Source organism: Prinia subflava, chromosome 3 (assembly GCF_021018805.1).
Source record: "Prinia subflava isolate CZ2003 ecotype Zambia chromosome 3, Cam_Psub_1.2, whole genome shotgun sequence".
In the NCBI taxonomy this organism is placed as follows: domain Eukaryota; kingdom Metazoa; phylum Chordata; class Aves; order Passeriformes; family Cisticolidae; genus Prinia; species Prinia subflava.
Genome location: NC_086249.1, coordinates 18,265,617 through 18,291,570, shown reverse-complemented (window position 1 = coordinate 18,291,570; position 25,954 = coordinate 18,265,617). Strand labels below are relative to the sequence as shown.

Here is a 25,954-nt window from a genome sequence, read left to right as displayed (position 1 = left end):
GCAGCGTGTCTCCACCAAGGATTCTCTGTAAAAAAAAAAAAGTCAGTGCAACCACACTGACAAAGGTTCTTTAGTGGAGGTTAATCTTGAAGCTGAATAGGAGCATTTTTTTGTTCCTAAATATGCTGGTTATACTAGTTATTATTTTAAATATTTTTTTTAAAGCACTCAGTTCAGCTTTTTTATTGCTCTTATTGTGTGCCCATCTAGCTGACTGAGTTTCTGGGAGATAAATGAGCACACCTATCCACAGAGTTCAGGAGCAGAGGGATGCACAGGACACTGTATTGCATCTTTTTTGTATAGGTTAATTATTTAGGAGGAATCAGATCTATCATAGTAGTTTGATGGTCTCACTTGTGTTCTGATACTCACTTTTTTTTCCCCTTCTATTATTTCAGGTTTCAGTCACAGCCCGAGATGATGTCCCCTTCTTTGGACCACCTCTGCCAAATCCAGCTGTATTTAGAAAGGTTTGTTTCTCTGGTCCAGTGTTAGTTGGCAGGGAACGTGGTGCACACTCCTGTGTTCTGAATCGGTATTGTCCATCTGCCTAGAGCACTTTGGGGGTCCAAAGAGTAGTAAGCTTTTATAATGTGATATTTTTACTAGTGCTTTCATCTCCAGTTTAGTCTAGTCTTCATCTTGTCTTGTAGAGTGCAGAGTTTCGTGAATTCCTTCTGGCCAAGCTCATCAACGCCGAGTACAGCTGCTATCGAGCTGAGAAATTTGCCAAATTAGAGGTGGGTCTGTTACCTGGCTGCTTAAATTAAAAATTATAAATATAAATATATACTAAATATATTGTTATCAGATAAAGGAAATAAAGTAAAATTGCTGCCTTCTAATTTTGCATTGCTTAAGAAAGAAAGATGAAATGTGATTTTATACTCAATTATGGGATATTTCCTTCCTATTTCTTAGCAGGTGTGAGAGAATATGAACAGGTGCATTTTAATATAAAGATCTAATCCTCAAGTAAGGATGGGAATATGATGGAAGAAATTTTTATTTTGTTGGAAGAAATTCTGTATTAGCTGGAATTCAGTATTATGCTACAGGACACTTGCTGGTATCACTGATTTTTGGTTCAAGATACCAAAACTCTGTTCCAGACTCTGCTGTTGCCTGATCTAGAACAAAACATGTCTCTGTTTCATCAGCTTTAAAGAAGGGTCCTTTATGACTTGCTTTAGAACAAGTTTAAAAGGGCTGGGTGTTACTGCAATATATTCTGTAACTATGCAGTTAAAACCACTTCATAATGTTTAAAGTAATTTTCATGGGGTATTGTTGTTGTTGTTATTGGTCTTTTGGGTTTTTTTTAAAAAGGATGTGAGACATCAAAAAAGCAGGAAAAAATCTCTCTGCTTGCAATAAAAGCTGTTCTCATTCCCAATGTTGATGCAGGAAAGAACACGGAGTGCGCTCTTGGAGAGCCTTTTTGAGGAGCTGCAGCTTCGCAGCCGCAGCATGATGGGGTTACCTGTCGGGGAGGATGACAAGATAGAGAATGGCAGTGGGGGCTTCCTTGAGAACTTCAAGGTGAGCCTTTCTACAATCCTACAGTGTGGTCTAGAATTCCATACTGGACCTTAGAAGTCAAATTCTTTATGCTGTGTCAAGTGTCAGATGTGGTTTTATTTAATGGCTTACAGAAGAGGAGTCAGTGTTTTCAAGAGGAATGGTAATAACTAGGAGCAAGGGGCTTTCGGTTCCTACAGCAGATCTCTTTCAATTCATTTTCATTATTACTGAAAGAGTTGTGGGAGCCACTGCAAGGGTTTCTAACTTATCTCTGAGTGTACTGTCTAGAAAAAACTGTGATGCTTTACTTACCCTCTAAAAGCCAGAGTTAACTTACCTTTTCCAGAGTAAATGGCATGTTAGGGGAGTTTTTATTGTTGATTTTTTTTTAATAAACCAGGTGACAGAACTTTCTTTTAGAAGTGATAAAGATAATTCATATGAGAAAGTGAAGGTTTTGCATGAATGGGTGAACAGAGTTTTGAACTGGCTATATAGAAAGAATTTTTATTGCTTTCCTATTCTATCTATTTGCCCTTTCCCACTTTTGTGGGAAGTGCCTTGCCATTTCTTCCATATAATAAGTTATCTCTCTGGAAAGAGAGATGTATTATAAATAGCATTTCTTCAGATGACTTTATATGGTGGGTCAGTTAGAATTATTAAGATCTGTAAAACTAACCTGTTCACAAATAGGTTTGGTAGCTGTGTGCATAGCTTTGGTCAGGTCTGGGATGCTTTGGTCAGGTGTATTTTTACATACAAACTGCCTTTGCTGCTCACCATGAATTTTAACCCATCCATGTCTTACACTAATTCTCCCAAAATGTCCTTTCATGACTTCTGGCAGATGCTGTGATTTGCATGTCATGTACACAGATGTCATTTGTAAAAGACTGGGAAAGGCTGAGTTAAGTCAGAAAACAGCTTTTTCAAATGCTGCAGATTTTGATATGGCTGCTTTCCCATTGAAACCAGAATTCAAGTTCATATGAGACTGAACCTTACAGCCTTGAACGGGAGTTGGATTTTGTGTTTTATAGCCTGTACTGGATAGGACTGCTCCAGAGGATGCTGATTAATCCAGTGTGCTGGGGTGCTGGTAGGAAACCTCTATTCATTGCAATAGGACAAGGGAAGTGAAATTAGAGAATATACTTGAGGAAGGCCTCTTCCCAGAGCTCCATAAAGCAGCTAGGACCAAAACAGGGCAGTATCTAAGGCGCTGCCTTCTCGGAGTCAGGATTTGTGTGGTTCTGGTGTCGGTCTGTCCCAACTTCCCACTCAATCTGTGGTGCTTCTCACACTACCCTACCGTGTGCATGTCTATATGTGTATATCTGTGTTTGTCTGTTTCCCTGCCTCCCTCCTGTTCAGCGGGTGATCAGAGGCCGCAGCCAGAGCCTGGATACCATGGGGATATCCATGAGAAAGCAGCAGCCAGCCACCCTGCCCAGCCGCCCAGCTACAGCTGGCCTTGCCCTCAGCCAGAGTGTCGCCGAGGGCCCTAAGGCCATTGCTGCGGTAAGGTATTTGGGTGGGCTGTAGGAAGAGAACCTGGCAGACCTTTGTTACCACACACACATTGCCTTTCCCTATGAGTTTGTCCTCTTGTCCCACTGTGAATCTTTTTGTTGTGTCATCCCATTTCACGAGTGGTGACATCATGTGTTGCAGTCTGTTTTGTCTGTGCCCATCTCTAGCCCCAGTTCATGTGTAAGCTAGAGCTGAGATTGATGCAGACTGGGAGAAGAAAGACAAACATGATTCTACATCAGACATCTATCTCTGCTATTCTGGATTAGATCCTGTACAGTGCCATGTGTTAAAAAGTGCATGCACTGTGGTTTGGCTGGTACTGTATTGTCATGTGGCAAGACCTGAGAACAATAAGGGTGTTAGAACTGTTTCACTTTCTTCGATTTCACCAATCAGACTATTTTCTGTAATATAAACAGGTGCACAGGATATTCAAGGTGCTGTTTCACTAGAAATAGAATTTGCATGTTGGGAACAAACAGCAGAATTAATAAAGTTTGGGGTGAGAAAAAGAATTAATATTTCTAGTCACTATTAAAGCCTTTCTTATTTGATAGGAATACTAAACATATGTGACCAATGAATTAAAAATCTATCACAGATCTTTCCAGAAAAGGATCCATGTTTCTGATATTGAAAATATGGTTACCTTGGCCAAAGTGCATCCAGCTGGTTGTGGTCTCTGCACTGGTGATGTCAGTACAGGCAAACTACAAAAAAACCCACCTCTGAGTAAGCCAAGAAGGTGCCCTTCAGTGTGAAGATTTCTTGGTGACAGTTTACTTGGTTGTATGCATTCTTTATGTCAATACAACTAAGTCACAGCATACTAATGACTTGGGTTTGCTGCCTCCTTTGCTCCTTTAACTTCTGGTTTTCTTTGCCTTTCTGATTCTGTCTCTCCTCTCACCATATGGGGATACCTCCCTTCCCAAAGCTGTTTCTCTGTATACTGGCTGTGTTCTGCCTTTGTTTCTTTATATCTCTGTCCCTTTCTCACACCACCTTTGTAAGCCCTGGCTGCTCTTGCTCGCTGACAAAAAGCACTCCTTGCACTGATGGATCTGAGCTCTTGTATTGCAGTAAAAGAGAGGATCTGAATTGATGTTGCAAACTTTTCTCCTATGCTTTCAGCTCTCCACAGCTTTTCCTGTCTTGTTCCTCTCCTTTCTGTCATGCTTTCCTTTTTTCTAGTCTTTTGCCTTGCCTGGTAGGAGCCCATCACGTACTCGAGCCAGCCGCTTCCACGGGCGACGGAGTAGTGCCATTGGCATTGAAAACATACAGGAGGAAAAGAGGTATGAGCTGTGGGGAGACGAGACAAAGAGGGTAAAAAAACCAAGAGGAGATGAGAAAAGGAACATAGAAAGGCACATACAGGCAGAGGGGGAACCATCAGGAATCAGAGCTAAAATGGAAATGGTTGGAATAGGAAGAAAAGGGACTAATTATTGACTGGTGGAGAAATGCAAAAATAACAGAAACAGACAAAAATTAAAAGAGGACGTTTGGAACTGGAAAGAATCAGTATTTGAGGAAAAATGGAGGAAATGGATGAAGGACCATTATAAGATCACTCTTAAATATTGTGCAGTATGATCTAGGACTCTTGAGTTTCCTGTTCTTCTCTTACCACTTTTAGAAGAGAGTCAAATGAAAGGCTGGTATTTGGGAACAGGATGCTTGATTGTTTGTTTTCATGTTAAAATATTCAAATAGGCAAAACTTCTGGTACCTTAAACAATTTATTTTAAAAAGCTTTAAGTCCAAATCACTAGTGTTTAAGTTGGATTGTCTGAGAAACAATTGTAATTTATGGATAATATACTGCTTCAGGGAGTGATTTGGCATATTTGACAGAATTGTAATCATTCAAAAGTTGTGTACTGGTCACGAGAGATTATTTAGGTAAATTATAAATTTCTCTCAGCTCTAGCTGAGACACCTTTTTAAGATTATACAGTCTCAAAAGTCACATGAATGCTCTGCAGTTTTCCCAGTTGCAAGAATTCCAGGAAACAGCTTAAAGACTGGGTGCAAAAGGGGGAAAGTCATCTCTAATGCGGAAACTAGTTATTTTAGGAGGAAATTACTGCATTTTTCCTTCATTCTTAATGAGGTGCTGTGGCCTAATCTGAATAAAAATAGAACTTCTTTTGAGAAAAATTAGATCTTCGGAGACAACTGGCCTGTAATAGTCTAAGATATCACAGTAGCCACAGCACCTCACTACTTTAAATACTTTTGTACCTGAGGCAGCTGTGTCCTTCAATCCATTACTTTGTGTACAACAAGCATTTCTGTCCCCTTGAAGGATCTGTAAAACTTTCCTGCTACAGGAAAAACCCCTGGATTTCTTTTCTTTTTTTTTTTCCCCTGTTTTTGTTTGGAGGAATCTGATGAACTAATTGGCTTATTTAGCTTTTCTTTTTCTTACTTGTAAACTTACATGTGAGGAACAGGGAACCTTAGCTTGTATTTTCTGAAAGATTTTTTGGGTGGTTCTTGAAGATGCAGTTTCACTAGCAACTACTGTAACAGTTCATTAAAAGCAGATGTGATACTTCCCCTCTGTCCCTTTCATCTACACAATCCTGACTCTTCCTTGTTGTGATTGCTCAGATCCCTAGTGGGTCTTCATGGAACTGATTCAGCCCATTAATCAACTAGAGAAAGTATCAACTTTCTTTCACTGGATTAATTGTCTGCCAGGTTCTGCCATGAACTGGCTCGTGGAGAAGTCTGATGGGTACCAGGACTGGTGGAAAGTCAGCACTCAGCAAGAATGAAGGAGGCTGGAGCATGCTCTCTTTCTGGGAACAGTGAGCTCAAAGTGTCACGTGTGACTTCACCCCGAAGCTGTAACCTAATGACATGCAGGCTTTGCTGACAGAGCTGACCCAGTCCATCCCGCGTGCTAGTGTGTTGTAGGAGTTTCAGGGTTGATTTAATTTTAGAATTATTTTTTGTCAGGGCAATTTCTAGTCTCACAAACAATTGTATTAGCATAAGTGAGGGTATCAGCAGCTCTTGTTTGAAGGGCACAGGTAGGGTCAACTGACCGAGAGAGCAGAGGAGGAACTTTGTTGCAAACTCTATCACTGAAGCCCTAGGAAAACCCCCCAGAATCCCTTAGTTTTCCTTTCTTTAATTAAATGTACCTCTCATTTCAGTTATTCACACAGACAACTTTCTTCAGAGGTGTCTTGGCAAGTCCTAGTAGCAATAACACTTTTATAACCATCATATTTACACTCTCTATTAAATCCCGTAGCTTCTTAAGACCAGTGGAATGAGGAGGATAGAGGAAAAAGTTAAAAAATTAAAGGTGAATACTGAAATAAACTCAGGCTTTTATATCAATTCAAAAGCAGCTTAAAGTTGGCCATTTCCAGATGTCACATGTCACATCTAAGGAGTCTGCCCTTTTCAACATAACTGCTTCCCTTTTATGTGTATACAGGACATACAGCTTTGTACTGTGTCTTGTAAAGGAGTGTTAGAATAGATGGTAGTTAACTCTGGCCCTGGGGTATAGCTGGTTTCTCTTTTCTCCCAACAGAGACACCACAGAGAGGATACAGAGGGTGTTGGACAGTCCAGGAGCTTTCTTTGACCTGAAGTCTGATGGATCATCCAGTCCCAGTTCTCCAGAGTTCCCCAGCAGGAAGAACAAGTGAGTTGAAAATAAATTTTTCTATTTGAAAGATGCTCACTGTCTCTGGTATTGCCTTAAGTGTGGTGCATGTCTTGCTCTGTTGGAGGCTTTACTGAAATTGTCCACATCAGGCATTGGAGCATCTCAAAAGTTGGATGTCTGGCTGTGGCACAGTAGTTCAGAGCCTGTCAGGAGCTTGGCTTTCTTAAACAGACCGTGATGAAAGATTGGACCACTTGATTTTGGTTATATCTTTACTGTAATGTGAGCTTGCATCCAACAGGATACACAAAATCCTAGCTGTCCAATTATCCATGTTTACTCATGTGTATGTTTCCTCTGTAGTTTGCTCTGGAGTGATTTTGGAGCTTCATGGAGAAGCTTGGACAAGGGTATGTTGGGATGTTGGGTTGTACTCAAGTTCTGCCCCTTCAAGCAGGATTCATGCCGCTGCTCCCAACCAGCGTGAACTAACCTGTCTCCAGTCTCCCCAAAGTGTTACAGCAGGATTCCAGCACGGTCCCATGTGTTGCACCCATGTTTCATTGCTAAAGCACGCCATACCACACCCAGTGGTATGTGCAAAACCCTTCATGCAGTAGTCTGCAAATTAATTCTCCAGTTTCTGGTTGTCAAAAACTGGAAGAATGCAATTTCCTGGTGGCGGAGCTTTGCTGCTGCTAAGCTGTATTATACTGGGATGTGATCCTACCTAGAACACTTCAGGGAAATCACCCATTTACATTTCCAAGACTCCAGAACAGCCTCTCTCTAAATCAAAGGCCGCAGCTGACTTTCTGGAACATTTTGCCACACCTAACTTTTTTCAAGAAAACATGGATGGGACCTGTGGCAAGAAAGGTAGCAAGTACTTTTTATTAAGGCATTTCCCTTTCTCAAGACTGTGGAGACTCTTAAGAAAATTTCAGGAGGTGCCCTAGAACCAGGCATCTATGGTTATAGTTGCTTCAGGTGCCAAATTTGACAAAGGAGGGGCCTCCCTTCCAACTACACCCAATGCTCCCTAAGAATTACAAGCTGGTGACAAGTCACAAGCTGGTGACTATCTGCAGTAGTTCAGCTACCCAGTTGTATGCTGTAGGACTGTGCTCAGAATTTTGTCACAGCCTAGGTGCAGTGTTCTGGCATGTTTTTGTGTATGTACTAGTTTTTGGGTTGGATGAGAGCCCAGAATTTTGGTGTGGAGGAGGATAGGAGCACATCTAGGAGATACAAACCATTTAAGGTGCTAGCTCTGGCAACTAAGGACTAGAGGGAATGCAGGACATGGAACTGCTGATTTGTCAGCACCCCCCATCTTCCAGCATTACCCCATCATTCCACCTTCCCTTCCTCATCCTGCCTGGGACCCTGTTAGTGAACTAGAAGTTCCTGACAGTTGTGGTGAGGGACTCTTGCTGTGATTAGATAGCTGATTACCTTGCATAATCACCAGGAATTCTGCTTCCCCCACTTCCCAACCTCCATTCTCCATCAGCTAAGGAGGTGAGCCAGCTGCAATGGCTGTTTCAAGTTGGTATCCACATGCTTTCAGAGAGCAAATATAGCATGGGATTTTACTAACAATACTTGCATGAATATTGTTTATGCCCATTAGGCATGACCTGTATGATTTGTCAGTCTGTCTAGTTCTGTTCCCAGGATTCTTTTTTCCAGTCATGGACTCAAAACCACTTAGGATTACAAGAAAAAAGAAGTATTTTCATATCTGTGGTGGTTTAGCCCATTCCTGGACAGTTCATTTACAAGGTGGGATGCAGCATGGAGTTTTACACAATTAGTGATTAGTCAGAGTTGTGATCTCAGAGTTAGGGACTAGCCCATGTGCAGCCATACTTTTTGCATGACACTGGGGACAGGGAATGAAGAATATGTAATTCCACCATGTAGAGTACACCATTTTCAGCAAGGCAGTATTAGGACAATATTGCAGGAAAAGGCTGGGAGTGTAAAGTGTCTTGGAGACAGTTGACTGGCATTCTGCTGAAATAGCCTACCTGTTGCTCATCAGCTGTGAAACCAGGATCAAGATGCAGGCATACTTCCAATGCAAAAGAGTTCTGCCTCATTCTAGAATAATTTATGTAGCCCCTATTAGATAACAGAAGGGGCTGTCCCTGGTAGTATGTCATCAGTCCACTCCTGGTACTCTTTATAGAGTCACAAGAAATTTCTGTTACCTCAGAAATGTCCAGCATGGTGCTACTGGTGTTACATAATCATTTCAGATTCAAAACTTGGAATGATCAACCTCTTCACCTGTGTTCTACTAAAACCAACCTGGAAATAAATGCAAAGGGAACACATAAGTAATAGATTAATTATTTTACAGTAGAGGCAAAGCAGCACTTACTTTCTGTCCTCACTGAGTTTAACACACGTTTATGCAGTGATCAGCCAGCAACCCATGAAACTGCATTGTTTACTTGAGCTAACAGTGTCTTCTCTCCCACATACAGGGACAATTGTCCTTAGTTTCTCTGCTTTACTGTCCAGGTAGCCTTCCAAATAATCCTTCCTCCCAAGGGACAGACTCAAAAGAATGAACTCAGCCTATGTAACCAAGTAGTAGAACTCCTGAGGATCAGACGACTCTCTGGGTTGCATCTGAAAAATCAAGCACTGTACTGTGTATGTCCATATCCTAGGAAAAGTACATGGGTTTTTTGTATGTGTGTTTTCCCTCGTCAGACACATCTGAGTGGGGACATCAAGCCAATCAGGAGTGGACCGGATGCTACTCAGTCATTGAGTCACTGAAGACACTGGCAAGACTTTTGGGGTGAAATCAGAGTCCTGGCTAAGAGGAGCATGAACGTACTTAGAGGACCTCAAGGACTGTGGAGAGACCGAGTGGCACCAAGTAACGCTCCACTGGCAGTTCCTGGAGCAGGAATTCTGTGAGAGGGAGATGGACAGATAGCTCCTGTTGGTGCATTTTGGCTCTGTGCCCTTCCCATTGCCAAATCAGCAGCCACTGAATCAACCTCTGCTAATGATGGGGAACGAGGCCGCCTTGAGTGCGACCCCTTCTCTTCCCTTCCTCTCCCCTCAGATGAGTGAGAATAATTTGGCCTGGAGAAGGCAAGAGAAGAAGAGCACAGCTCCACCTCTGTCTCTAGTGCCTTGACACAGGTCAAGAAATGCAGTGCAGAGAGCACGGATGGAGAAACCTGCTGAGGAGGGGTGCTGAGAAGGAGACACTTTGTGGAAATCTAGATCCTGCTTCACTTAGATTCATGTTATTGATTTGCTCTGCTAAGGGAGAAGCATGTTGGCCTTCATTTCCTCCAAAATATATTTCCTAATCTCTTGAGGAAATATCTTCGGCCTTTATTGGCCCTGTCTTTACTGTTCTCCCCGTTGCATGCTGGCATGTAATATGCCTGGGACTTCAGGTTTCATTACTGCTTGTAGGTCAAGACTGGCCACATTTTGCAGTGTTTCTGAAGGAATAAATATATTTAGTATGTTAAAGGTGTCTTATCTTTCTTGCCTTTCTTAATGTTTGTTTGTTTAACATTTTAAAGTACTTCATTTCTCTCACACCAGCTGGTCTCTTTCACCATAAATTTGGGGCTTACATGCACAGTGCACACTATGTAAGTGTGTCAGCTTCACGAGCTGCTGTATCTCCTGAATGCAGTGGATCCCACATTCTCTGCTGGGAAGAGCTGAGCTTAAGTGTCTTCTTTTATAGATCTGAAACATGCACCAGGTTACCTCAATGTCTGTTCCATCTGATAGAGTGGTGGTTAAGGAGTGCAATGTATTTTGCTTTGCATGTCCCCTTTGAATGGCCTTGTGGGAGCTAAATTTTAGTGGGATGGATCTACAGAAGTCAGTCTATTGGCAACTGGGCACGTGGAAGATCACCAGGATGGGAACCGTGACCTAGGTGTGTTCCTGTCTGTAAGCAGGAGAAAGGCTCTGACATGTCTGTGTGAGAGCTTGGCACTTGATCCTACATAGTTTGACACTGAGACATCCTGCAATAATGCACATCTCAGTAATGTGTTTCTACCTCTCCATTGCTTCCTTAAACTTTCTTAGTTAACTCTTCTCTAGTACTGGTTAATGTCTGTGTGCTTTCCTGCCTCCTTCTGTTACACCTGTACAGAAAACAGCAGTAACAATTTATAAGCTGTATGACATGAAAAGTATGCTTTTTATAGTCCCTTTGTTCTGCCTGGAATTTCACATAAGAGAAGACATGATAGCCTGGGAGTGGCTGTGGGAATGGGTGGCCTAGACTGAGTTGCACCTGCCCTTTATACTCAGTTTAACACCTCTTCATTCTGTATTTAGGCTCTTAAAATCTCTGATCTCCAAAACAGAGCATCTATTGATTTTGATGAATATATAGATATATTTAATACTAAATGCAGGTGGTTTGAGTCACTCTGCTTTATTACACTTAGGTCTGTGACTTAAAAATTCATTCAGACTTGTCCTTTCATACAGTTATCCAGAATGGAGACAGAGAATTGGTGTTTCTCCTAAATGATGTAGCAACTAGAAATTAAGGTATGCATGCCAATGCACCTGAATTCTGTTCCTGGGTGGAAAAACTAGCTGTGGATGAATAATATATTCTTACTGTTTCTGACTGCTACATAATAAAGTTATGCCTCAAAAAGTTAAGGCTGTGTGTAACAATAAGCATGATGATGTTGAATGCTTGCATTTCACAGAATTCTCAGGAGTCAGACTTCAGGATACTGTGTGATGCAGCCACTCTCACGTTCATCATCCAGTGTAAGCAGTTGTTGTAGTGGATTGAGGGAAAATGGAACATCTGAGGAAGAGGAGAATGACAGGGTGGGTGTATGATCTCTAACAAACAGAGGCTACCCTTCCTGATTTTACCAGGTGCATTATTAAAACACATCTTCTTTGCCCTCTCCAGGAGCTGACGTGCTCACTTAAGGGCCCTCCAAAACAGGATTCAGTGGTTCAGAGTATGTGGCTGGATGACAGTGACTGCACACCCAGTACTTCTAGCTCACCAGGTAAAAAAGGAAGAAAAATAGAAAAAACCTCTACTAAGAGAGGTTGAGCCAAATCTTCTGTATGCTGTACTTAAAATTTTAGAAGCACAGGTAGATTATAGCCCAGGAAAATGGGGAGAGAAGCTGCCATGCAAAGTTTAATGGGGAAAGAATGTTTCAGCAGCATGAATAAATAGTGCTGTACATACTGTAAAAGGAGTTACAGTAGATTACAAAGAACTGAAGTATTTATGTGTCTTCGTGGAGAGCTATGGTTGCATTTTTGAATCCAGTCCCCATATAGACCAGATAGTTTGGATATGGGATTATAGGAACTGCTTCCTGAAAAAAGCAGTATGCTTCTGAGAAGATGGGTGATCAGGAAGCTAACCTGCACTGAGAGTTTTTTGCCAAGGCTGGGCTCTTAGTCTAGTAGCTGATTAAAGCTGATGTAGTTGATTAAAATCAGCTTGGATCCATTCATAGTGCAGAGATGATTATAGTCCTTAGCAGTTTTGTTCAGTCCCATGGCGGGGACAACTATTGCATTTCCTGCTGTGGAGCTGGATCACCTGCCCTGATCTCAGACCCAGTTTGCAGTTATGTTTCACTTTGTTAAAATCAACTGGTTTGGATTGAAGCATTTCTTGTTGAGCATCAGCCTTAAGCTAAAAGTAGGAAAAGTGTAAATCAGTTCCAGTCTGTTTCTGAGAATGAGGCTGTGTAAGATTTTGGGAAAGTATAATTGAAAAGACTAAGCTTTTGAGTTTGGGGAGTTAGCAGAAACTGTGAAAGGCAAAACATTTAACATTTGTTGCTGGAAGACTGGAATAGGAGCATGCTGAGGTGGTTAAGGGATACTGGGAATATGTGGCAAAGAAGAGAGTTGGTTGGTAGGAACCATGAAATCTTCATATGCATTGTGTGAAAAAGGATTGTTTGTAAAGATTACAAGGGTCAGAAAATGAGGCCAAACTTACTTTGAGGATAGTCTCCACAGCTGCCATATATGAGATATCAAGAGTGGCCATCAGATAGATAACTGCTTAAAATTGTCTGTATCTTAGCAACAGCATTGAAGATATGATACTGCCAGATATTCTGCAGAGACCTCTGTTCTGTGAGATGTTCCTCTTTTGTTGTGGATGCTGGAGGCAGGGATGCTTTCCCTGGGCCTCTGGTGCTCTTCACAGATAGTTTCTCTGTCTGCTGACTCTTTATTGTCTCCCAGTATATAAATCATTAATATGCATCACTGAGAATAATCGCTACAGCAGATGCATTGTAAAGTTCAATGTAATTTTTAGATTTTACAACCCTGGGGACAGAGAGCAGTATCCTAGTGGTTTAGTTTTGCCCTTTATTGAGTTGTCCAGTAAGTATTCAGCCACAGTTAATGCACTTTTTAAAATCAGATTGAGCTGATTTTTTTTCAATGAAGAAACCTAAGACAAGCCCACTGTGAGTCTAGATCCTACGCTGAATAAATCCAGCATTCCTAACCCATGTACACATTCTTGGCTTCTCCAATTTGCCTTTAAGGTTGAGAGAGCAAAATTACAGGGAAAAAAAATCTCAGCAGTCTGTGGTCATTTTGCTCCCAGATCATGACACAGAGAGCTCCCATTGCCAAAATATTTTCTGAGCTGGCTTGAAAGCACCAACATGTCTCATGTGCCAGAGCATGTCACATGAGGCAGAGGTGACTTTCCCCCTAGCCTCAAGGGCAGGATAAAAATTCAGCTATAACTCTCCTTAACTTAGACACTACCAGTTGTGTTAGATATGTTTTTATTTAGTTACTTGGCCTATTAATCACTTCCTACAAAAAACATACATCATAATTACATTTCAGCATAATAGTACTGAGATATATACAAAATAGAGAAGAACCCTCATATTGTAAATTCATGTTTTTAAAACCACAGTGATCACATATAAGTAAAAAAAAAAAAAAAAGATCAAAGTATTCCTGGGAAAAGCATCTTAGCTCACTATCTTACTGCAGGAATCACTCACTAGCTTTCTTCACTTTCCTGATTGAATGGTGGTTAGAAATGCCATCAGAGGTATTTACCTGCCCATTCTACCCCTTAGCACATTCCACACTAATATCAACTCTAATTCAAACTCTTTCCATTTTCCTCTGATTTAAAGGAAAGAGTTATAGTACAGATTTATGTTGTGATGCACCTATGCATAAACTCCCACAAACTATACAGGTTATGAAATTACCATATTTAGTAATTTTAACCGTGGAATGGATAGAATGGAGGATCACCTAAGAATAAATGTAACATGGTTTAAGAAGGCTGTTTTGTTAAAGACATCTTACTAATTTTTGATAAATGTGTATGGTGAATATAAGCTGATTACAGAAAGCAAAAAATGGTTTTAATTTGTGAATTTTGTAGGTATTTAATCCCTGGTTTTGCCATGGTGTTGGTATGTGATGAGAGGCAAATTCCTTAAACCCTGAGGTTAGATTTGGGAATCTCAAGGGAGGGGTCAGAGGGAGAAAGAAGAGAAACACAGTGAGAGCTTAAGATTAGAGTCTGCTTTACAAGTGTGTATCCTTGGAAATAAGGCATTCAGATTGTCTGGAACCAGTGACTGATGGTATCTTCTTAAATGAAATGAAAGCGGTCACTTTCCTCATGTTTCAAGCTGGAATGAGAAACAGGTGAAGGTAACACTAGTCAGTTTGGGCATAGGTACACTCCTTTCACTCTTACCTGTGGATGAGCCACAGATCTGTGAAAACTTTAGGCTAAAACCAGCTCTGTGTGCAGCTCCTGGGATACCCTCTTGATTATTTCTGTATTGTTCTGTGCTTGGTTCCCTTCTAGGAAGCAGGTTGCTTCCTTCCAGCAGTGTTGCTGGCTCCACTGGAAAAGGAAAAGGCAGCAAAGCAGAGGCTCAGCACCATAATCCAGTAAGTGCTTTACTAAAATGTTTCTCACTTGCCCAGAGATAAGGATGGGAGAAAAGAGAGAGGCTGGCTGTAGGAGGCATTGCTTGCTGCGGGTAGGAAGGGCGGTAGGAAGGCGCTTGCAGGGGGAGGCTAAAGCGGTGCCTTGTTCTGCAGGCCTCCATTCTGTGCTGTGTGTGATGTCAGCGCTGGAGCGCGCTCTGCTGCACGCAGCGTGAGCAGCACAGGTAATGCACACGGGGGGAGGCAGCCACGGGCCCCCGGCCATCCCTGCCTCCCTGAGACAGTGCAGCAAGTGCTGTACAGCTTCTCAGCACACTTAGTCCTCGACCTTTCTCCCCAAGCGATCTTCCACGGCCAGCAACTCTGGCCTGTCTGATTTACCTAAGTGCTCCCTTTTGTGGTTGTTTCCTCCCCCTCAGGGAAGAACATTTCCCAGTGAGATTCTGCTCTCTGCCCTAATCTAAAGACAGTTTCTTTTCCTTCTTTGTATTTGATTGTTCAGTTTCCTTTGCTGAGCTGCAACCTACCTTTCTGTATGCCTAACCTCTGCTTTTATAGTTTTATCACTTTACAGAGCCCTTTCTGTTGCTCATTTTCTGTAGCTGTACCTATCTGTGCACTTGCTTATTTGCTTTCAGCCTAGCATTGGTGGGACCTACTTGTCCATGCCAGTTTCACAGCTTTTCCAGACATGGGAAGTGGGACTTGATTTTCCTGGTGAGGTCTGTGATAGGGCAAAGGGGAACACAACTTGAGGTTTGTTCCCTAGAATTCACTGTCCAGTTTTGCCTGTGTTGCTGAGAGTCTCTCTTTTTGCTCAATGTCCCTTTCCTTGCCTGGTATCTTCTCTGGCCTGACTGCTAAACAGCTGCCTTGGAAGTGGTGGGCATGTGAGGCTCTCAGGAATTAGTTTAGTATATAGCTGAGTAGATGTATCATCTTCACGGAAAAAAATTCTTGCAGCTATTCCAAAGTATTCCTAAATATCTGGTAGTTCTCATTGTTGCTGTTTAGATCCTCAGTGCTCAAGTTTCAGCTGCCCTGCCACCTTGTGGCATTCAGAGCAGTCAGGTGAACAGTTCAGCTCCATGTGGTGGAGGCCACTGGTGCCTCAGCAGATCAGGGAGAGGAGCTGGTGCTCACCACTGAGACTGCTTCAGCGTGTGCTGCAACAAAGATCAGAACTGAGCATGACAGTGCAGCTGCCAGCCACTATTGACTGGGGTCATCCCCAGAGTGTCTGCCAAGAGCTTGTGCTCACATCACAGCTTTGTAACACAGGAGCAAGGTTGCCTAAATAAGGGGCAGAACTCCCTCAAAGTTCTGCTCCCAAACAGGCAAATTTTGCTCAAAATAGGTAGAGCCAGAATTGCAACAATCTGCAAACTCACTGATACAAATGGAAAGGCTGTGGTTTGCATTTACTGGTGGCGATTACAGGCAATAAGCAATGTACCTCATTAGTGCTTAAGTATGAGTTTAGTACCTAAGGTTTTGAGCATTTGATTTCTACTGATTTGAAGCAGGCCAAAGAGCATTTAAGACAATTTTGTGAAATATATCGCAGTCTGTAGGAACTGTGTCTTTTAGTCCATATACCACAAAGACTGGTTATTTTTTAATTAATGTAGTTCAAAGAGCAAAGTTTCATGAGACCCTGCTTTTCACTGTGAGATTGTTTCCAGATGTTCTTTGAATTCTCACCAGCTCCTTGTCAGAGTTCATTATTTCCACAAAAGGGCATTTTACCCACTCCTGAGACAGCACTATTGGCTTAAAGTGATGTTTTAGTCATTCCATTTTATCACAACCTCTGAATCAGTTTGATAGCACAGATTGGAGACTAGCGAGTTTCAGGGGAGAAATGGTAAAAAAAAATAATTTCTTTAACATGGCTTCAAGGGACTCAAAGAAACCTATGGTACCCACATACATGGCAACTTCCTTGTCATTCTAATTCATCTCTCACAAAGATTTCCTTAAGTTCCAGGATTTGCCCAAAGGCTAATGGGTACACTGGTAGAAAGGAGGAAGGACTCATCCAATCCTAGGCTATTTCCTGAAGATCTGAAAGAAGTAAAAATTGTGGATGGGGGAACAAATTACACTCCCACAACACTTGCAGCTGTAATAATATGAAAGATACAGATTTTTTTTTCTGATGCTTTGTTCCAGGATTTGCTGTTCAAGTGAAAATACATGAATATGTGTAACCTTGAAGTTCAGAAAAACACAAAAAACAGGAATTCCAGCTGCTGCTGTTTCATTCAGTGATGCATCAGAGTGTGGAATCATTGAGAAATCAAACTTCATATAAATAAAATTTCTATGTATTATTCCAATTCACCTGATACAGGGCCAGGCTCAAACTGTTTCCATGTGAAATTTCTTAATTTTATTGTTTGCAACCTTTTCCGCTGCAGACTGTATGATTGGAAGTCCCTACAGCCATATCCAAGTCACCTTTGAGTAGGCAGCAATCAGGGCATCCTTGAGGAAGCAAAACAGAGTTTTCTTCAGTTACCAGCTGAACCCACAATGGTGTTCGTGACTGTCCTCCAAAGACATTACTGTAAAACTTGAATTAGTTAAAAACCCCTGCAAGGTTTGGGGTTGGTGCCCAAAAATGCATGTGTGGGGTGGTTTCCTCAAATATCAGTCACTGAGCGGAGCAAGGTGTATCAAATATTGTCCAAGATGGGGACAGTTACTTTTAAAATAATTGTTTGGTTCCATAGACTCTTCTTTGGGCTTGATTTGTGTCCTTTCTAGCTGCCATGATGCAAAGTAAAAGGAAGCATTAGTATCTTAGCCTGTGCTTCTTCTTATGTCTGCGTAGTACACTGGACTTAAAATAAAAGGAGAATGTGGCCAGCTTCTCTTAGGTTGTGTGTGTGTGTGTTTATAATGGACAACCAGGAAGACATGAGAAACCCAGAGATCACAGTCCAGTAACTACGTAATCCTCATGTTTTTAGGGTAAAGGAAAAAGAATCCAACCAGGAAAGAAGAATGTTTACTCTGCAAGAAGTTAAATCTTTAATGTTAATCTTTGATCTGTTGAAAGAAAGGAAGCACATTTGTATTGGTAAACACCTCACCAGGCTGGTAATACTGGCAAACCTTCAAATTCTTCAAAATTAGAGATGAGACCAAGCAGTAAAGTTAACTATTAAGGATGAAAAAGCCATCTCTCCATAAAACTGAATACATTCAGATAATCACTGAAGATTGACATATATATTTTCCTTCCTGTATATTTCGCTGGGACTTTTCACAGCTTGGGGCTTGGAACTGGTCCCAGCCATTTTTCACCTGCAAGACAAACCAGCACAAAAGAGACAGTTAAAATGTAATCCAGACAAGTGATTGGCTGGCCATTTTTCTGCAGCAGGATTACTGTTCCTACTCTTGTGAAGGGTAACTACTGGTGATGGAATACAGATTTATATCTTGTTTGGTGTGCTTCAGCAAGCTCCGTAAATCTTTCACTGTCTAGTCACAACTGAAACTGTACAGAAAAATTATTTTCCTTCATTACAGATGAAACATTCTGCAGGTCAGGGGTATTCCACACCAGGGAGAAATCAGTTCTTTTTAGGACTCATTTTGGGGGGCTGGGGGTTAAAAACAAGCAAAAAAAGAATGCAAGGCTACGGAGTCAGAGAATCAAAAAGAAAATCTGATTAAGTCCTTGGAGCTGAGACTAGAAACCAGGCTACAACATTCCAGTCAGTGTTAGTGACTACTGTAGTGGGTGTTGGGTACTCTTCTTCCTCACCCTTATGTTCATCAAGAATATTTTACAGAATCAGAAACTCATCTAGCTACAAACGAGCAAAACCCCTCAAAAATTTCCCTTCTGCTTAAGCCTATGACTAACACTAATTTGCATTAATTAATACTTTCTGCTGAATGTTTTCCACAAATGCATGAATTAATTATGTGCATAACTCTTTCTAGAGACACTCAAGTGCCAGATCTTGAGATGAATAGTCAAATGTCCTCTAACTCATAAAAACAGGTCACTTTAGTTTTATTATTTATCACAACCTACTTCAATCTCTTTAAGTATTCAAAGTGTGCATTCTGTTAACAGAAAAATGAAAAGAAGGATGGTCAATATATGAACAGCTTTTAAACAGCTGTGTAGGTAGACACAAGTTATGGACTGGGGAGTTGTAACAATGTGCTTTTACTAAGAAGGAACAGATATAAAATGAAAATGTTAGAATGACAGGAAAAAAAAAAGAAAAAAGCAGTACCAGCCATAGTCATATTCTTAGCCAAGGCCTACTGTCCAGTACCAAAAGGTTACACATGAGTATTTTGAGAACTAAAGAGTTTCAGTAGTATTTTGAGAATGGCACATGGAGCACAAAGCCTTGAAACATACCAAGAGAGGATGGAGAACTCAAGTTACTTCTGGTCTGGAAAAGGATCATTTGGTCATTTTAAGTGTACTGAGACAGATTTCAGTCAGGAGTTTAATTCCAGGAGAAGGATAACCAATATTATTTAACATTCGAAAGCCCTTAAGAGTGTTTTACTCAGCTGCATTAATGTATTTCATTCCAAGAGGGTGAAAGCATAAAACCAAAGTGATGTAGTGAAGTAGACTCACCTATAACGCTGCCTAGCAGCTCTAAACGATCAGAGCCAAAAAACAGATGAGGTTTCCCATCATAATGTGCCACAACAGCAGGCATCCCAAATGCCTATGGACACCATGGAGATGAAACAGAGAATGTTACAATGGGAGAATTTCTTGCGGACATATCCTCAATCTTCAGGAATAAATCCCAATAACATTTACTTCTTTTCCTCCCCTTCTTTTTAGCTTCTTCATTCTTAAAGATAAGCCTAATGAAGCCATCTGAAAGTAGGTGACTCTCCAGAGCCTGTGTGCCCCTTTTGAAGGAGCATAAAAAACAACCTGATTAATCCACAGTTCTGTTTCAAGCAGCAATAAATGGTATCTCTCAGTGCTGGTCCTGTCCTTGCTATCCAGCTGGAATGAGCTGAGTGGGTCAACCTTGTTTTCCCAGATGACAGTGAGATAAACTACCAACAGCAGTGAGGTGGCTTTCACACACTGGAAAACAAGGAGTCTGTATAGTGCTTTCTAATCATCACCCTCACTGTTCCTTGCTTCCCTGCATTCTTAAGAGAGAAGGAATGCATAGCTGTGAAGCCCAGTGCCATTGGAAGCATCTCACCCCATGTTTCAGTGCTTCATCTGTTGTCTCTTTCAGTCGGTCTTTCACTGTAGGGGATGAAATCATTTCAAGTGCCTTCTGGGAGAGCTCTGCTGAGACCCCAGCCTGTCGGGCAACCTGTGAAAATATATGATATAATTAAGAGTACTTGAAAAATAAATATTCTAATTCCTACCCTGGTCTAATTAATTTAATCTTCAGTATTATCACCTAAGGTCTATTGACAAAAAAATTTCAAAACACTCTTGAAGCACTTCTTGCACAACTGTCTTGCTGTATTCCCAACCTATTCATCATTTAACAGCTCTCAGGTACAAAGTAGAAGAGGCATTTCAAATCTTCCAAGCCCCAAATCTGCACTTTTTTTTTCAAGTGCTCCTAAACCAAAGGGAAAAAAAAAAAAAAAAAGGAAAACCTTTGATACAGTGACTCATCAGATAACTTAAAAAACCCCTCAAACTGGTGTTATGAAAAATAAAATCTCACTGTCCAAGCCTACCAAGACAGAAAGAGTTTGTATGATAAATGTGGCCCCCTGGGATGTGTAAGTGACACTTCATGGAAGGCACTAAATCACAGAGGTTAAACAGTTGCTGGTGTTACTGCTGTATCTTTTTCACTTCCCCTGAGCCTCTGGCACACAGGAATGAGACAAAGTAGCCAAATTTAAAAGTCCAAGGTTTATCTGGTAACAATGAATTACAAGTACACTTTGAATAAAGTATTTCACAAAAAACAAACAAACAAAAAAACCCCAAAAACAACCCAAACAAACCAAAGCAAAACAAAACGAAACCAAAACCTACCAAAAACCAAAATACAATATTGCGCATGGACAAGTAATACTGCACATGCAGGTGTTAATGACTCTTTCATTCAACTACTTTTTTTGTTTAGCACCCATGTTTTCATGTACCTTATCCTACTTACACATCAGGGAAATGAGGAGCTCTTTTTGACGGTGCTTGAACAGGAGGTTAAACCACTGGACTAGAACAAAATGCTTAGTAGCCACAGTGTCAAGGCTGCAATATTTACACAGTGATGTATCTGGTCCTCACCATTTCAGAGCAGAAAGAGGATTTAAGTGGACTGGGGCAGAATTCAGACCATACATTGCTGCTATAGCAATTTATGTGAAGCTACTGCTGACTAAATAAAGAAGTTAAAAAGTACCAAGTAATTATTATCAAGTAAAAGAAGTTCCATTTTTCTGATTGATGTGTAAAATAAATTCACCCATAAAGACTCATGATTGGTTGGGACCTATCATCCACCTTTGGATGACAAACTTCCGAAGAAAGCCTAGTACTCGTTGTGGGAGTGAATGAAGACAGACACAAGCAGACAAGGGGACACTCCCCTCTCTGCCTGGATGGACAGGAGGGATACTCGGCCAAATTATGACTAAATTAGAGATCGTTCTGAGTATGAAGTTTGAGGCACTGAAGTTCTGCATGTCCTTGCTTTATTTAAATAATGATGGATTCAGAGACTACGTGACAATGTTCTGTACATATTTATGTGTTGGGTCTAGCTGGAATGGAGCTACTTTTCTTCACAGCAGCTCCTATGTTTTTGTGTTTCAGATCTGTGACCAAAACAATGCTGATAACACCCTAATTATTTTACCCATTGATTAATGGTGTTTGCACAGTATCAAGAGAGTCCCTGTTTCTCACTCTCCCCCTACAGTGAATAAATAGGGGCTTCACCAGAGGCTGGGAGATGACCTGAACTAATCCAAGAGACAGACCATGCCATATGCCATGCTCAGCAGTAGTTGGTGAGGAGGGGGTTTAGGCAGGTTAACCTTTTTCTTGGGAACTGGCTAAGCATCAGTCTACATGTAGGTGGTTCTTTGTTTTCTTTTACTCTGTTTCCACTTCTCTTTTTCTTATTAAGTAATTTTATCTCAACCCCGAAGTTTTCTGGCTTTTATTCTTCTTTTCCTCTTCTCTTGTCCTGGGCAGTGGGAGGAAGCAAGTGAGCACCTGTGTGATGCCTACCAGGGTGAAAGTACCACACTTTAATTATATCCTTCAAATCTTGCATCTTAAAAAGGCAAAATGCAAACCCTTGCTGAAATTTTGGTTAAAAAGCTACACAAAAATGAGGCTGAAGTGCAAGGACTAGACTTGGGAGGGAACAGCACGACTGGACATTTCAGATTTCAGCTAGGGATGTTGGATAGGAGAGACTAATCATGGACAACTCTATTTTCTTCATATTCCAAGAACTTATAAAATAATAAAGGAGAGACCTTCAAGAGGAACTCCTGGTATACTAACTTACATGCCATTACAGCTTTTACTGTAATAAACAAAATCGAAACAGCAAAAGAAAATACATCAAGAGTATGATCTCTAGATATATAAAAGGGCAATATAGCACTGAGCTGAACAGAAAACCTGACTCCATCACTCTAAGGAAAGTCACTTCCCCAAGTGTTGCATTTCACCTGAACATTTCATATAGCAGCAATACCTCAATGCATTCTGGAGAAACTGTTTATACTTTCATAACTGTTAATAAAATAGTATCAACAGATAACTCATTGTCCAGGCTGGGTATCTTGCCACACGAATTAACAAAAAAAACAAGTGAATTCTGGTTCTGAGTGTTATGTAAAACATGCAAACAAACAAACAAACAACAAAAAAAGAGCTAAACTGAGCTGCAAGGGAATTTAAAATTTAAATCCATTTTTTTCTGTCTGATTTTTTTCAATACTTCAGGTGTTCATTTGACAAAGATGTCTTTATGGCTGTTACTGATCAAAGTCATCAATAAGAATCTCTATCAGAAATTCAGAAGGACCAAGAAAAAGGAGACACTTACAGCCAACATGCTCTCTGGCTGACTGATATCTTCATGCTGGTAAAAGAATAAAATAAGTAAATCAGTATTTAGAAACAAAACCTTGGCTCTGGATTTAAAAGCAAGTTTTCTAAGAAAACAAAAATAAACCAAATAAACCCAATACTAGTTGCTGGAGAAATGACCTCAGAAAAGGTTTTGTGTCACTTAATTTAGGAATGTATTAAAATGTTTTCTGGTATGAACCACTGATCCATGGTCCAGCCTGTTGAACCCACCACATATACCTAAAGGAATGCAAATTAAGCTCATTATAAGCTAGTTCTTTTCACAGTGGCTCCTGAACCACTGTGACCTTAAGTTCCTTGCTATGACTTTTCATTAAAAGACATTCTCTTCCTCTTGTTTGTTGGAATTTCACATTTGAATGATGTGCGACAGGAAAGGTGACAGAAAGGGTCAGGAAGTTGGCTGCATACAATACTGACCTGTGACCAAAAGCGCATCCAGAACTCCCTAGATAAGGGTTCCAGGTACTGTGGGTTTGTCATGTCCATGGCTGTGATAAAGCGCATGGCCGCCAGACTGCCTGGATTCGTGGGGAGAGACAGAGAAACACACAAGGCACAGCATCAGGAGCAGCTGTGGTGTGCACAACTGCTGCCTAAGAATGGTGTGATCTCCCCTGGAACAGTCCTGAGAAACCCCATGGTCTGTACAGTAAAGCTCATGTTGATCCACAGTTATCTCCCGTGCTAGTACCATTCATACTTCTCCAGCAATTTTTCCATGGCTAAGAATGAACAGACTTCATACTGCTCACTGGTTCAGGAAAAGGCTGCACACAGGGAATTCATCTTCACCTTTACTGGTAGGGAGAACTGGAACCAGAGGTGCTAGGGTTGAGGAGTACCAGCTAAGACTCTTACTTGTGCCAATGATGCGCTTGAAGTCATCTGCGGACATGTGGACAGGCACCTGGTAGTATTTTGCCATCCTTTTCATATCCTTCAGCATGTATTCACCTCGCTTTGGTAACATTGCTGGTGGCTTGTTACCTTTTAGGAAAAACTTCTGGTGAGATTTCCAGCTGTATTATAATAACACTGAACAAACCAACACTGGATAAATTAGGCCTCACACATACATATACCTAAGGAAGAGTATAATTTCATACTATTATTTCATACTGGCTTACTGAAATATATTTGGCTTTTCCAAAGATAATGCCATGCTTTAAACATGGTTTATTTCAGTTTTGCACAGATGAAACCTTTAAGATAGCTGAATACGTTTTAAACCAAGGTACAAATGTCGTAGCAGGGATCTATGTTGATTCAGACAGATGACTTCTAAGCTAGACAACTCCTAATGCATGGGTAAACTGATGTAAAGACTTGTTAATTAATGATTTATGTGTTACAAGCCTTGGTGATCTAATTAAGGCCTTGAATACTGTTTCAGGACATACCTGTATCCTTCCTGCATTTTACAAAGTGCAAGTGTTCCACAAATTAATTCTGGTTTAAAATCTAATTCTAGGAAAACATTCCATATCAAGGGGTTTTTTGGGGTGTTTTTTTTTAATTGTATTTTAGAGCTGATGAACTTCAGCACAGACTGTGTAGTTACAACAGTGTGAAATTCCTCATGACTAATTTCTCAATCCCTTTGGAGTTCCACAATCCTATAGTTAATCTGTCACTGGTGGCAAAAATTAGTTCAGAGCTGTCTCTGCGTGGGCTGTGCACACACCGAGGGCCTGCACGCTGGTGCTCTGCGAGTGAAGAAGGTCCCTCCCTCCCTGCAGAGCTCATCTCCCTGCACTCCGTACCCGTCTGTTGCATTATGCCACCGAGGAACGCTGGACGGAAGCGCAGGTCGATGTTCCAGATGTGCCGGTACCGGCAGAGAACCTGCGACGTGACAGGGATTCACAGTCAGAGATGTCTGTAGAGCTGTGTGCATTTAACCCAGTAAATACTGCAGATAAATCCTCTCCTATTGTATTAGGGCTATTCCTAAAGCCTTGCCTGGATGCTGCCAGAGAACTCTGATCTCACAGAAACTGAGAGGTCTCTATTTGTGTCGCCACTATCCAAGTCTAAGCAGGGGTGAGTAGGGGAAAGGTCAGACTCATGCCATGATCAGAACGCTCGTCAGATATGAGAACTACCCCCGAAGCAAAATCAGTTCAGCACTAACTCCTGCACTGCCGTTTGGCTCGGACACGCTTCCCTGGTGTCCCCGGATTTCAACACGCCAGGGAGAAGCGCAGGCACCGCTCAGAGGTGAGAGAAAAAGTAACCACGGGCGCAAAGGGCGCTGCCTGCAGCCAGCCGGCCGAGCTGCCCTGGAGCGGCCCTTCCGAGGGGGAGGCGGCGGGACCGGCCGGGCCAGAGCCGCTCAGGCACCGCGGAGACCCAGGAAAGGCCCCGCTCCCTCTGCCGACCCCTCACCTCAAACGCCAGCCAGGAGTACGGGGAGATCACATCGTAATACAGCTCCACGAGCGTCCGGCCCATCCTTCCCCGTCCCGAACCGCGCCGCCGCTCCCCGGCGTCCGGCGGCCGCAGCTCCGCCCCGGGCAGGGAGCGGGGGCGAGAGCGGGAGCGGGGCGGGAGCGGGGGCGGGAGCGGGGGCGGGAGCGGGGGCGGGATCGGAGCGGGATCGGGGCCGGAAGGGCAGGATCAGGGGCGGGAGTGGGGCAGGAGCCTCCCGCACCGCCCCCGGCTCCGCCTCCCCGCAGCTGCTGTCGCTGGGCCCGCGCCTGCGATAGCTTCTCTGCCCCTGCGGCGAATCCCGGCCCGGGAGGAAAGGCAGGGGTGGGATCGCTGGGGCCCGGGAGGGAGCCCATGCCCTTGTCCGCGAGGAGGCCGGGAAAGAGCGGGTTCCCGAGGAGGGAACACGGGAGCTGACTCTGCGGAGCAGTCCAGCATGTTTCCCCGGGAGCACGGCTTCCCTGCCGGATCAGCAAGCGATTTACGTTCCACTGGCCTTTTTATCCTCCTACCCTCGATTTTGCCCACACCTGTTCCTCTTCCATTCACCCAAGCCCTTCCCTCTCCCCACCTTGGTTCCTCCCCTGCCTATCCCACAGGAAATCCTGTGGAATCCTAAAGCGCCCTAATTCTGATACGGTTCCTTCCCCACCGCAGCAACGCTCTTTAGTCTGCGATGCGATCTGGAACGTCGTGCTGGATCCCCCCTTTGGCTCTCATCTTCATTTTTTAGCAAAGCAGCT

At 42.2% G+C, this 25,954-nt stretch overlaps 2 protein-coding genes across 23 annotated transcripts in view; one reads left to right on the top strand and one right to left on the bottom strand.

The window, feature by feature from the left end:
- LOC134548908 (rap1 GTPase-activating protein 1-like) overlaps positions 1-22,715 on the top strand; it is a 49,347-nt gene extending 26,632 nt beyond the window's left edge. For 4 of the 22 annotated variants that reach the window (XM_063394140.1, XM_063394138.1, XM_063394147.1 and 1 more), the window contains 11 exons: positions 402-473; positions 657-743; positions 1,411-1,545; positions 2,905-3,051; positions 4,261-4,364; positions 6,629-6,742; positions 11,440-11,566; positions 11,655-11,757; positions 14,586-14,671; positions 14,825-14,895; positions 16,847-17,625. In XM_063394140.1, the coding sequence (XP_063250210.1) occupies positions 402-473; positions 657-743; positions 1,411-1,545; positions 2,905-3,051; positions 4,261-4,364; positions 6,629-6,742; positions 11,440-11,566; positions 11,655-11,757; positions 14,586-14,671; positions 14,825-14,848 (999 nt within the window). In that variant the 3' untranslated portion in view covers positions 14,849-14,895; positions 16,847-17,625. The other 18 variants (XM_063394136.1, XM_063394135.1, XM_063394143.1 and 15 more) reach the window with 16 other exon arrangements.
- Positions 17,687-25,328, bottom strand: GSTK1 (glutathione S-transferase kappa 1). The gene is made up of 8 exons (XM_063394173.1): positions 25,170-25,328; positions 24,545-24,626; positions 23,640-23,768; positions 23,199-23,299; positions 22,732-22,767; positions 19,891-20,007; positions 19,296-19,389; positions 17,687-17,986 (listed from the first exon to the last, which is right to left on the bottom strand). The coding sequence occupies exons 1-8, from the start codon at positions 25,233-25,235 to the stop codon at positions 17,946-17,948; spliced, it is 666 nt and encodes a 221-aa protein (XP_063250243.1). The 5' UTR covers positions 25,236-25,328; the 3' UTR covers positions 17,687-17,945.
- Positions 25,329-25,954: the final 626 nt, after the last annotated feature.